This window comes from Ambystoma mexicanum, chromosome 7q, assembly GCF_040938575.1.
Source record: "Ambystoma mexicanum isolate Mex_15411 chromosome 7q, UKY_AmexF1_1, whole genome shotgun sequence".
NCBI classification, from domain to species: Eukaryota; Metazoa; Chordata; class Amphibia; order Caudata; family Ambystomatidae; genus Ambystoma; species Ambystoma mexicanum.
In genome coordinates, this window is record NC_090941.1 from 756,400,682 (window position 1) to 756,414,028 (window position 13,347).

At 43.3% G+C, this 13,347-nt stretch overlaps 1 protein-coding gene and 1 long non-coding RNA gene across 2 annotated transcripts in view; one reads left to right on the forward strand and one right to left on the reverse strand.

Annotated features, from left to right (window-relative positions):
* Positions 1-13,347, forward strand: part of LOC138528765 (uncharacterized) — a 790,960-nt gene that overhangs the window by 262,776 nt on the left and 514,837 nt on the right. Inside the window, exon 2 of the long non-coding RNA XR_011284235.1 lies at positions 9,179-9,315. This is a non-coding gene — a long non-coding RNA (uncharacterized lncRNA). The remainder of the gene's footprint in view (positions 1-9,178; positions 9,316-13,347) is intronic.
* The window catches only part of LOC138528757 (sarcolipin), a 72,912-nt gene continuing 71,109 nt past the window's right edge, over positions 11,545-13,347 (reverse strand). Inside the window, exon 2 of the mRNA XM_069640629.1 lies at positions 11,545-12,207. Within this exon, the coding sequence (XP_069496730.1) occupies positions 12,021-12,116 (96 nt within the window). The 5' untranslated portion in view covers positions 12,117-12,207 and the 3' untranslated portion in view covers positions 11,545-12,020. The remainder of the gene's footprint in view (positions 12,208-13,347) is intronic.

Here is a 13,347-nt window from a genome sequence, read left to right on the forward strand (position 1 = left end):
TTATACATGGTGACCCAGCCCCTAAGGAATATTGGATTTACTGCCAATCCGAAGAAGTATCATCTTTCTAGATTTGCAGTAAAATATCTAGGCTTCTTTGTGGGGAATGGATTAGTTCAACAACAAAGTAAAAAAGTTAGAGCAGTCGATGAAACTCAGGTTCCCAAGACTAAGAAAGAACTATGATCCTTTTTGGGACTGGTGGGTTATTATAGACGATTCATCTCTAACTTCGGTTCCATCACTACCCTTCTCACAGAAAAGCTTGGAAATGCAGAACCTCAAAAAGTTGAATGGTGCCCAGAAGACCAAGCATGTTTTGATAAATGAAAACATATCTTATGCAGTGAAGGTGGAAGACTTCAATAGACCATTTATCCTACAAATAGATGTGTCACTTCCTGGTCTTGGGGCTGTATGGCCCAAATCCATGATGCTATAGAACATTGCATTATTTACATTAGCAGGAAACTGTTTCCACGAGAGAAGAATTATGCCACTTTCGAACTTGAAGACCTAGCCATTAAATGGACTATAACTTATTTAAAATAGTATCTGACAGGTAGAACATTTTGCCTGGTTACCGATCATGCTCCCCTTAAGTGGTTGAGTTTAAGATACCAATGCCAGAGTTTTGTGCTGGTTTTTGGATTTACAGTCATGTTGCTTTTTGGTTGAACATCGTAAGGGAAAAGAACATGCTAATGTTGATTTCCTTTGATGATTCCCAGTATAGGCTGTGAAAACCGGTGGCATGGGGGAAGGGTATGCAATGATTCTGAGGTGATCATCCCAAAGACCCTGGCCCATGAACCTTCTCGTGTGGCATGGGAAAGGGCAGACATTTCCAGATCCTGATCATGGGGATGGTGTTCTGAGGGAGGATCACATGGGAGGGGACTCAGGTCAGGGGAATTGGGAGAACCCTCTAACCAACTTCCCTAATGATACCACGGGCTTAATGTCCTATTGTAAAATTGAAGCCTTTGGTGTTGAAAGGAACAAGAATATTAGGGGCTTCAAGTCCCATAATGCTATAGGTACTTGGACAAGGAAAAGGGGCTCAGACGTGCAGAACTGTAGTATGCAGTACAGTGTTTCATATACCCCACACCTGAGCAGGATTTTTTAAAATAGTTAAATCCCCTCGAGGTGCACGCCATTAGAAGTAGACAGCAGCAATCGGACCAGCAGAAGCAGAGAAAACAAGATGCCAGAGATGCTGCTGTGTCTGAAGCAATACGCGGTGCCGACAGAGTAATAGAAGTGGAAACTCTGAACTGCACAGGACGGCAAGCAGGAAGCGGTGCTGTTACTGGCTGTCCCGCAGGAGAGAGAAGCTCTCCTGTTCTGGTGTCCTACTCCGGTGGTTGGCGTTCACTGGAGTATGCGAGGAGTGAGGTAGGCTCCCTGTGTAGAAGTCATGGGCCAAGGGAGTGTGACCGCAGCTGTCAGATGCCCAGGCCCGACGATAGAAGTACCAGCAGCAGTGGGATGAACAGAAGTGCAGGGAAAGACTGGTGAGTTGGCCTTTATTAGGTTATACTGGAGCATTCTGCAATAGACCGCTGGCTGCCAATAATCATTTTGAATACCAAACTAATGAATTAAAGTATTTTTGGTGCAACACTCAAATTGAGAGAGACCGAGTGGGGAAATATTGTAACCACCATTGCCAAAGTAAAGAGGGGGCAATGTTTGAACAAGATGAATGTAATCTACAAAGAGGAAGATTACTTGAAAAGGAAAATAACCAGTATTGTCTAAGCCAAAGGGGGGCAGTTATAAATAAAAGGGGATACAGCTTTCCTAAAGAGAGAAATCTGAACAAGAGACATTACCGGCTTTTAATTGGTGGTGTAGAAGAAATTCAAAGGTGGCAGGAGAGAAGCCCTCCTTGTAGAAATCATAAAGGGGAGAGGCAAATAACCTGCATTGGATGTGGCAAACAAACCAGTGGAACAAATAGTGTCAATGTGTAATACACTCTTATGAAAGAGGTTGTGAACCCCAATGGTGTCATTTAAAGTGAAAGACTTTTTCAAGAAGCAGTTTTCTTTGATTCATTTTCCACATTGAGGGAGGATCTTGGTATGGAAAGCGCAAGCCTCACCACAGAGAATTTATAATAGTGCCAGGTGTTTTATCCTGGCAGGTGATTATACCAGGCAAGGGATTATTAGTGGTTAGTCCTGGCAGGTTAGTGGACCAGGAAGTAGATAATTAAAGTACTGCAGTATGGTTGAAGGTTGTGGTGGAAAGAAAGTGGCAAGTTCAAATAATGCATTATGATGAACTGTGATAAAACCATCCTGACAAGACATTATTGTGTATGAAGAAAAACTGTGAAAGTGGTTGTTCTTCAAAAATTAGTTGTATTGAATGTCTGACTGCATGTGTCTTTTTGGTTTAGAGCTTGTGGAAACGTTGGACAATCATTTTGAGTGATAAATCATTTTTTTTTACTTGTGTATATCTATTTTAATAGATTTGCCAAGAAAGTTGGGCCGACTGATCTTCTTCGCTCTTTATTCATTAATGGGAAGCCGGTTCTCTTTCTCTGGTTGTGAGTGGGTCTTGCATTCTTCTAAAGCTGTTTGGAGAATCTTTGCTGCTGCTATTGTCATGGAAGTTTTGGAGCCGCTCATTAGTCTGGGCCACCATGCCTCCTCTTCTTGTATTCTGTACTCGGCTGTGACTGGGCGGAGGTATGCTTTCCTGATTTCTTAGATTTTTGTACAGTTCATTAGAAGGTGGCGTACGGTTTCAATTTTGTTGCTTTCTTTGCACAGTCTGCATGTGTTGGAGTCCGACTGGCCTCTGATGTGGAGAATTTCATTAGTGTGGAGCAAATTTAGTCGTGCTCTTAGGAAAGTTTGGCGAAGGGGTCTGTTTGGGAATCTTTTGAGGTATTGTGGCGGTTCATTCAATTTCATTTGCTTAGCTGGCAAGTGCATCAGAAGTTTGTTTTTGTTTGCTATTTCTGAAGTGTCAATCCAGTCTAGCTGCGCTAGCTTCCTTTTAATTTTGCAGGGTTTTCTGATTAGTTCCTCTTGGGAGCAGGCGATTTGACTGAGCTGTTGGTTGATTTGGGTTGCCCATTTTGTTAATATGCTGCATCTTTCCGATTTCCTTTCTGTGTCAACCATTTTGTATAGTGGCGGCCCATCAGGGAGTCTCGTTTTTCTGAAAAGTGAGATGCTGTTAAAGGTCACTGTGGCTTTGAGTGAAGTCAGGCCCAGTTCGCTCCTGATTGTTGCCATTGAGGTAGATTGGGGTAGATTTAGCACCGTTCTCCAAAAGAAGCTTTCTATTTTTAGCCAAAGTGAGTTTGGAATTGTTGGCATTGCTTCACCACCGTACATTAAGGCTGGGCCGACTTTTGCCTTATAGAATTTTAACGTTGGGATTAGGGAGAATCGACCGAATTTCTTTTCGAGCATGTGTGCCTGAGTTGTTAAGGATCATGTTTTCGCCCAGAGGTGCTTTTGCATGCTTGCTTCCGTTGGTGAGCTGTCCATGATTACGTCAAGATATTTGAAGTTAGGCACTGTTTCGATCTGCACCTTTTCCAGATTCCATTTGAAGTTTTTTGATCTTTTCACATTTTTCTCCAGAATCAGAATCTTTGTCTTGGTTTTGTTTATCACCAGGTTTGCTTTGTTAATGTACTCTAAGAGGTGTTTAGCTGTCTTTGGAGGCCAATCTGCGTCTGGTCTATCAATGTTATGTCGTCAGCATACATGAGTGCGGTATGAGTGTTCCCCCTATTTTTTTGGGGGGAAGGCTCTGGTTTTAGGGCGCTCGTCTTTGTAATCCCCCAAAAAGGCGACAAACAGGGCTGGAGCAAGAGGGCAGCCCTGCTTAACACCTCTGCGGGTTTGCATTTCTGATGAGAGTAGACCATTTCTGTTTGATTGTACTCTCATAATAGTAGACGTGTGGAGGGCTCTGATGGGAGCGAGGATGTTAGTTGGGCAGTTCCAGGAGTGAAGTTTATACCATAACTGCACTCTGTCGACCAGGTCGAAAGCTTGGGTTAGATCTATAAACACCAGGCACATTCTGGAGGAGCTTGCTAGAGTTTTGTTTTTGATAATGCTTAGCAGCATTATGTTGACTGTTGTCGCTGAGTTTTTTTTAAAGCCTGCTTGAAGTGGGTCTGCACAGGGTGCTGATAATGCCCAGAGTTGGAATCTGTTTGGGAGGAGCATTCTGAAAATCTTGCTGATAGTGTCCACTATTGGGCGATAGTTACGTGGATTGAATCTGTTGCAGTAGTCCATGATCTGGGAATCGATCTAGAGCTTGCGCATCTGTTGAAGACTAGGCTGATGAATGGGGCCCATTTTGTCAGAAAGTTTTTAAGGTCGATGTTGGTAACTCCATCAGGACCTCGTGCTTTCAAGGCTTTCAATTTGCTGATGATTGTAGTTATGTTCTCTGTGTTGGAGACGTCTGCCCATGAGGTGTCAAAGGCATCCAGAGATGTAGCTGCAGAAGTTACTGGAGCTTGAAATAGTGACTCAAAGTGTTCTTTCCATCGATCCTCGCTTACCCCGTTTGACGGGACGGTTTCTCTCTGGTCAGCTGGCGATTTCATAAGGGCCCATAATTCCCTGGTGTTTCTGTCGCTGCTTTTCTTAATATATCTTCTGAGTCGTTTTGGTAAAGAAGTGCACAGTGATGTTTTAACCATGCTTTGTATTTTTTTGTTTCAATCATTAGTTCAAATTGGAGGGCCGGAGATTTGAGGTTTGTCGCTCTTGTTTTAAGTTTCCTTAAGGCAGAACATTTGGAAACCACCTGTTTGTCGTACTGATGGGCGTCAGTATTGCGATGTCCATTGTCTTGCCGTGGTTTGGCTTTGAAGGGGCTTAAGAGGGGCTGGTAATCGGCTTCCGCTGTTGCGCTGTCTGTGGCGTCGAGTTTGAGCTGGTAGTTCTTGGTAAGTTGTTCAACTCTCGCAGCAGTTATTCTCATACGGTCGCCCTGAGTGGTGCATTCTATGTTTTCCTTCGTTGATACTTTGGTTGTTGAGATAGAATTCCATGTAGCTTGCAGAAGGTTGTGATTACTTGCATCGGTTCGGATTACTTCGAACATTGTTATTAATTTCATTATAGCGTCTGTGACAAAGATGTAGTCTATTGTTCCCGTTAGATTGGTTCTCTCCCATGTGGGGGGCCTGCCTTGGTCTGGGAGGGCCAGGTTGATGTTGTGGAAACCACGCAAGGTCATCAGGTTGTTCCATAGCGTGCCTCTGTTATCTAATGCGGTTATTTGTCTCGGCTGCTGGTCTGCGGATATGTTTGGCTTGCATTTAGTGTTGAGGTCGCCGCAGATGATGATATGTGCGATGTTGTTTTCTACGTAGATGGAGTCCATTGCTTTTTCAGTTTCAGGAAAGTTTTCTCCTTAATCGCCTGTGGGTTCCAGTAGGTCTTTATTATTGCCAGTCGGGTGGTCAATTTTTTTGCTGAGGACCGGTCGTAGTGCACCCAGCTGGTTCTTACCACAAGGTGGTGGATTATAGCTGATATTGTTTCCTGAATTTCAATGCTGCTGCCCACGCGTACTGCCAATAGTAGGCCAGCGGCTGGTTTGAAGGCGATGTCAAAACCGTCTAGGTGTGGTTTTTCACACAGCCACAATTCCTGTAAGGCGATTAGGTTGAACTGGCCAAGGTCCATGTCTCCCGTGGTCATCAGATGTCTGTAGCCGCATGTGTTCCACAAAGCAATTTTGAGGGTCGTTGCGGTTAGGTTGACGAAAGGTGCTTTAGTCATTTGCGTCGGTCGCCGGCCCAGATTCCGGGGGGCGTAGCCTGTTTTGCGGGTCTTGAGGGGAGGAGGAGGGTCTTGATTTGCTTCAAGCATCTCTGCGTCTGACAGTTCTAAGAGGGCATATTTCCTCTTGCTCTGTTTTTTAAAGAAGTCTTTCAATTAGTTGCTTTGTAAGGGTTTGTGAGTAGTGTTTTTTTTTTACAATTGTTGGTTTCCTTGGTTTCTTGTGAACTTTTGTTTCTACTTTTTTTCTTTCTTTTCCTTTTTCTACCTGCTCCCGAAGGTTGTCAGATTTTATGTTGTCCATGGTCGATAGTTGAGATTGTACTTGCTCATTTTGTGGCGTGTGTGGTCTCTCTGGGCTTTTTTTCTTAGTGTTTTTGTTGTTTTTCTTGCTAAACTTTTGTTTGAGGTTTGGTGTATCTTTGTTCTTGGCCAAAGAATTGGAGTTATTGGTTGTAAGAGGAGGCTGGGTATTTTCTTTATTGCATTCAAGATCAATCCATTTGTCCTCCTGAGCGGCTTTCTTGAGAGTTGCTGAATTTTGCCCCATTGAAGATTTCGTTTCAGTGGCGCTGGCTGCAATAACCACTTCAGCCAGTTGGGGGCTCACTGCACAGTCGTCTGGGCTGGCGTGGATCAGTGCAGCAGTGACCACCCGCTTGGAGGGCGTCATCTTTGTTCCTTCGGCGGAGAGTTCTTGATGCAGGGGAGAGCCTGGTTTCTCCCGATGGCTCGGGGAGGCTGCACGCCCTTTACGGGTGGCAGGCAAGGGCTCCAACAACGCAGCGCAGCTTCCACTTGGCGGCTGGATCCCTGTGGCATCGTCCTTCTCCAAGGTAAGCGGGTCTGGGCGCAATGGAGGTGAATCTTTCTCCCGTGACCCACTCGTGCTCTCTGACCCCCCTTCTGCCTCCCCCGGGCAGAACCCAGCTCCGTCAGCCCTTCAGGTGGCGGAGGAGGGGACGCACACGTGACGGGGATGGATGAAGGGAGAGGGTAAAGGTGCTTATGTGAGGTAATTGGCAGCACTGAGGCTGTCCTGTGGATGCCCAGTGGGCTGGAAGGGGCATCGGGCCTCAGTCTCTCCTGATGCTGTTTTTTGGTTGTGTCAGCGGGTTTAGGGTCTTGAAATCTTAAGGTCAGAGATTTCTGCCCCACGGACAGTTGCAAAGGCAGGAGTCCAGCTGCCTGACTCCTTGATTTCTCCGTAGATGTTGTTGGAGAGGAAAGCAGGCGAGGGTACTCCAGAGTGGACCCTTGCCTTATAGGCATGCCTTGAGCGCTTCTCATCGATCTTTTTTCGGTCAGGCCTTCTGCATGATGATGTTAATGCTCGCGCTGGGCGTTAGTTCATGCTGTATCTGCCATCTGGCTATCAGGCCTGTCAGGGACTGCAGAGACTGCGACTCCCTCAGCGACTGGCTCCGCAGCTGGCTGGTGTCTTATGTAGGTCCTCCTACACAGGGTTGAATGGAGGCTGTAGAAAGACTGCTGGTTAGTGGAGCACGTTGGGAGAGAGTAAACTGCAGAGACTGCGACTTCCTCAGCGTCTGGTTCTGTCATTGTTTAACAATATGACAATCCCAGTGCCAAATGAAAGACTCGTGGGGTGAAAAGAACTTTGTGTTGCATTTGGAGCAGAACCTGGCTATTGAAAATAACTTTCTTATTTGGAACTTTTGGTTTGGAACTTTTGGTTTGAAAAACCCTGCATTAATCCTGGGGAAGGGAAGCCAACCTTGGTTACAAGGGTACAAGGATACATGGTTACAAAGTGTATGTTTGAATATAACTGTTTTTTTTGTTGAGTTTGAATGTCCATATGATACCTGTATAATTTTGTTGCAATTACATGTGTGAGGGACAGATACCTTTTGATGTTCGAGTGTTTTCCTTTAGTCTTAGTTTGACAGGCAGGTATATCCTTGTTAGGTTAAGAAAAGCGAGGTGCTTTTCTCATCCTTATCTATATAAATATTTGTGAAAGTGTGTTTGTATGTTCGTGGTTGGCTCCAGCCCCATAATAGTTGGTAGGCAGAAATATTGGCCCAAGATCTGCATACCAGTCTGGGGTGTACTGGAGGAAGTGAAATGTAATCAACCCCACCCATTCCCCCTGTACAATCAGGATCTGGCCCTGTGCTATCAGTATGGGCAGTTTCGGGAGATTGCAGATTTTGGGATTGTTGGCTCCAGCCCCACAACAGTTGGTGAGCTGAAATGTTGGCATGAGGTCAGCATACCAGTCCAGGGTGTACTGGCGATGGTAAAATCTGACTAACCCCACCCATTCGCTCTGTACAGTCCAGGGTCCGGGTGATTGACAATTTTGCAACCTTTCCAAAAATAGGATGTCAGGACACAAGGTCGTCATACTAGTCTGGGGTGTACTGGCGGAAGTGGAATTTGACCAACCCCACCTATTCACCCTTCACAGGGGTGGAGAGGGGTCCGGCCCTGTACTATCAGTATAGGCAATTTCGGGAGATTGACGATTTTGCGATTTTTCTAAAATAGGAAGTTATGGCACAATAAAGCATACACATGACTATAGCAGTCCCCCCCATGCATGCTAGCTATAGACCCGTGCAATGCCGGCTGGTACCGCTAGATTTCCATACACATCACCCTCTGGTGTTCTTCCACTGCAGCACATCCTTGATTGCCCTTCATCCTCTGCTTACTTCCAATTAAGTTTCATACCCTTTTGTGCCATCCCTTTACTCTTCACTCACTTCCCTTCCCTTACCTGGCATGCAACCACTTTCCTTTGGCCCTATTGACTAATTGCTTGTAACTCACTGCCCTCCAATACCCTGGTTCACAAATACATGTTAGATCACATTTATTTGCCATTCATATTATGGAAGACAGGACAAGAAGTTGTGGTCTGGAACTTGATGGTAATTGTAGCTATGGGGTCTGCCCATGGACAGCACAGCAAAGGACACTGAGTTTACTTGACATTAATTATGCTGACATGTTGCACTTTCTTGTAATGTTTGCTGCATATATAAATTCTTGGAAGCAGAGGTAACAGTGAGGGGTGTCATCCTGGGATATGGTGATGAGAGGCAGGAAGTATGATCTATAATATGTTTTCAGGGAAGCAGAGGCACTTTCCTTCAGAACACAATGTTTTTAGAAAGGGCCATGGAAAGGAGTGAACAGGATGGCATCTCGGATGCCCACATTCTTACGGCCGTTCACAGGAAATGCTTAAAAGGGACAATATTGACCATTATGTGCATAAAATATGACCAGTGATGCTATTATTCTACTAATAAGTAATACCTGACTGTTACATCAATCTGTGCATGTTATTCAACTGTGCCCAAAAGTGAGTTCCACAAGCTGCCACACTTGTAATATTCATGGTTATTTTCCAGGGTGCTACTAAACTCTTTTTCGTAATGAACGCACAAGTGCTCAAGAATCTCATCAGGACAGAGCAGAAGCAGTCATACGGAATCAAAGCAAGGAAACACTCTTATAAGATATGGAGTCTAACTTCATTGGCAAGAAGGTAAGTGGCTGTGAATTGCAATAGACCAAAGGTTTATGGTGCACAGTGACATCATTTAAATGCATATGTAGCCAATGTGCAATATGAACATGTGCCTGTGGCCTAAGCTTATTTCCATCTCACTGTGGAGGCCCACATGTGGAGGCCACCCAGGCACACCTGCAACATTGCTCAAATCAAGATGATTGCTGGACTAGATCTGCACAGAAGCCAGTAAGCCTTTTAAAACTCAGCTCATTCTAGACATGCTGGAATTTTAGGGATTTTCTCTTTTTATTTTATTTTTTGCAATTTGCACCTCTGGCCCAGGGAGCAATAGTTCAGCCAGCTTGGTGGGCAATTGCCCCTTTGCTCCCCTTCCCGGTCCGGCTGTGCCATCTCTATATATTAACCCACCGCTTTTCATTAATCGATATCCATGCATTTGTATTTAGGGATGTAACCCTGTCTCTATGTCCCAGCTGATTTGTAAAGTGAGTTTGTGCATTTTCTATTCACGCTGAAGGTGGTAGAGAGTAGCTAGTTAGCTAAGTGTACATACTTCTCAGATGTTGGGAAGTAGGTGCATTGATAATGTTGCAATAGGTAGCCGAGTCCCATGGGTGAATTGATTTAACCTCTGGACAACATTTTAGAAGTCATAGTATTAGGTTTGAGGTGGAAAAGCCTGTATTCATGCTCTGTATTCGAATTCTGTTTTTTGAAAAGTGAGGAGATGATTCAGATTTGTACAGGTGCGATACAATAATGTTTTGTTGTGATGTGGTTGCTTGACTTTACATTGAAGAAAGACTGCCACGTGTTTGTAAAATACTTACAACAGTAATGCAACCCACACATAGCTTGAACTGTATGGGCAGACAGATCTGCACCCTACACACACTACTGCAGGATGTCCTCCCTTTTGGGCATCTATAACAAACAATACATACATGCACAGGGCACAAACGCTTGTTATTTAACAAAATGGCTACTTTTGAGAAAACTCTATCTACTTGTCAGTCTCGCATTTCTGACCCCTCAAAGATTGTAGGAAACTCATTCTAGCCATCTGGCAACCTAACATCTAGAACAACCTCTGATGCAAGGTTGGTACAATTTGTAAGGCTTTTGGGTTAAAAGAAAACCCCTTATAATATAGATAATAACCTATTTTTGATATATCACTTGCTAAACCTCTTTACTATTTACCAACCCTGTGACTAACAAATGTTGCTATTGCAAAATGTAATGGTACATAGTTTATCGACTATGGAGAGATAAAAGGCAATTTTGGCACTGACAGGAATTGAACCCGTGAGCTGCAGGTGAAAAGAGACATCATCATAGATGATTTTGAGCCACTGGTTCACTAAGTGAATGATGTTTCAAGTTACAGGTGCTAAAGGTCACATTATGCAAAAATAAAAAAATGTCTGAAGTTATTAAAAGAGAATAATACTGATAGTAACGTGTAGTGAAATGATGCAACAAGGCACAGTGCATGGATTATCTAACCAATGGGCATCCTGTATGAACCCATATGATGATTTCACCAGGCAACAAAGCAAACCATGGATACCAATAACTGTGTTTAAATAGCAGAATGAATTGAAGAAAGGAATACATCCATCCTGAATAAGGCTACAGAAGTTTCAGAAGTAGCCGAAACATTTGTGTATGCAATATATTTTAAAGAACATTTTGATTCTACGCTGTGGTCTGATATTCAGATCCTAGAGATGCCAGTGATAATGTAAGAATGCGATGAAAGTTCTTGAGGAGGGTGCACAAGGTAAAGATATGCTTATTTGTTAAGTGATCACCTGTAGATACTTCACTGGATGACAGTGAGACATATTGCACATCTATGCACCCAATGAGTGTTTTTTTAACTCTTTGATAATTAAATACATATAATTGCTTTGATACTTTCACACAACATAGAAAGAAGCGAGTCTTATTTTGGAACATAAAATGAAACATTTTCCGCACTTGTTGACGATTTCGTTCTAAAGCACAAATATATGCATATGCATTCAATATTAAGTTGTTCTGACATAGTATATATGTGCTCTTCATGAGACTGGGTTTATGAACAAACCATAAGCAAAAAACTCAAAAATTCTTTCGTCTTTACCATTTCTTCATAAATTATTGTGTAAGCTGTGAAATGCAGGAAACAGCAGACATACAAAGCTATTTTAAAATAATATCGAGCAAAATAAACAATGAAAATCTATACTAAGAAAAAAACATAAACTTTGGATTTATTCAGTTGTGAATAGCATTGTGCGTTAAATGGTTTCTAGAGTCAGGATACCACTGACAGAAGTTGTCTTATAGGGAAGATGGCATACTTTACAAACTGCAATTAGCTACACAACGGGATAACATGCTATGTTAAAGTGTTGACAACTGAGAGATGCTTAAGCTTGCTTAGCAATATTTGAGGACAAAATCACATTTAATGAACATTGATGAAGTTGAGTGTTCACATCAGGGTCATTACGTGCATATGAAAGACAATGAAAGGCTTATTGTGTTGGCTGAAACAGATGGTAGTGACAACAGAGTCGATGAAAGTACTTTGAGTTGTTCTACGTTGCGCTATTCAGGTCATGTATAGACAGAGCAAAGAGCGTGCAGCTTTGCAGATCCCATGGTTCTGCTCTCCGCTTACGAGGTACAGGCTTAGGGTAATCCAAGAGGCATTTGGCAGTTCCTTATTCCTGATAAGATTTCACAAGAAGCCACATGAGGAGGACTGTGATCAAGACGATCATGAAGTTGAGGAACAGCTCCTGTGTAGATCGCTCCATCTTTGTCAGTGATGAGGACGCCGGATAGCCAAGCAACGGGAAACCTCACAGACTCCTTGGCGTGCAAGGTTCAGTGGGATGGTAGCCTCTCCTGTAGAATGGAACACCGTGACATAACGGAAAATGTTAGTCATATCATGCCATGACTAGCACAGTATCGGATATGCAACATGTATGGTGTGTGAGATAGACATATAAGGTCACCAAAATGGTCCCTAAAATATGTATGTATTATTAAATGTATTGCTTGATGTTTTGTGCTCTACTGTGTGGGATGTATCAACCCACTCATCCAAGCCCTGCAACATCACTGTGCATTGCTGGCAGCAAAAACATCATAATGGCCGCCGGAAAGCATGCTGCTTGCCAGAAATCACCAGAAAATGCGCACTGAAAACCAGGAAAATAGGCCACCATCCACTTTTGCTATCTTAGTGAGCACAGGAGACCACTGCCAAAAACCACCATGGGGCTACCCACAAAGTAGCCTGAAACCACTTGGAAATAACAATGCTGATGGAAAAAGAAACACAGAGCTGTTTGAAAAACCATTTTCATGATTGTCAAAAATGGCTAAATTCATGGCTCACAAATCACCTAAAAGATCCAACCTCTTTGTTGGGTGTTCCACATCATTTACTGCAAGAATCCACATCAATCCAATATCAGCAAGAATCCTATGCTCTCAGAACAAAATCCTATTTTAAAGATACTTGATGGAAAGACAGCTGTCAAAATGGGTGTAGTACCGTTACTCGTCTCTGTCAGGTGCTGGCGATTTATAATTCTAACAGGAGAACTTGTGTTTCAGAAGTTAAATATGCCAAAGAAGAGAATTCCATCAAAATGCCATATAGAGTTCCACACAGTGATTTCATGTTGAAAAAGACTTGATTTAAAGATATGTTGCTTATTTTAAGTTTATAAATGTAATTTTTTTACACAAGGAACTATGTTACAATTTATCAGAAAAGTAACCTGATGCAGTTAAAACTCCAAAAGGCTTGCTTCCCCTGAGAACCCTTCACACCTTGTCATTCCCACCAGAAGGAGGATGTCGCATTGGCATGCTAATCAAAAAGGGAGGAGAATTTCTCTGCAGCCCGGAGAAAGGAACAATAGATTCCTTGGACTGAATGGGATTGCTAATTTGGGGTGTAACTGACCACAAAGTGTTGGCAGGAAACAAGACATGTGACCCTCTGAGTCAGCCCAGCTCTAGGAGGCAGAC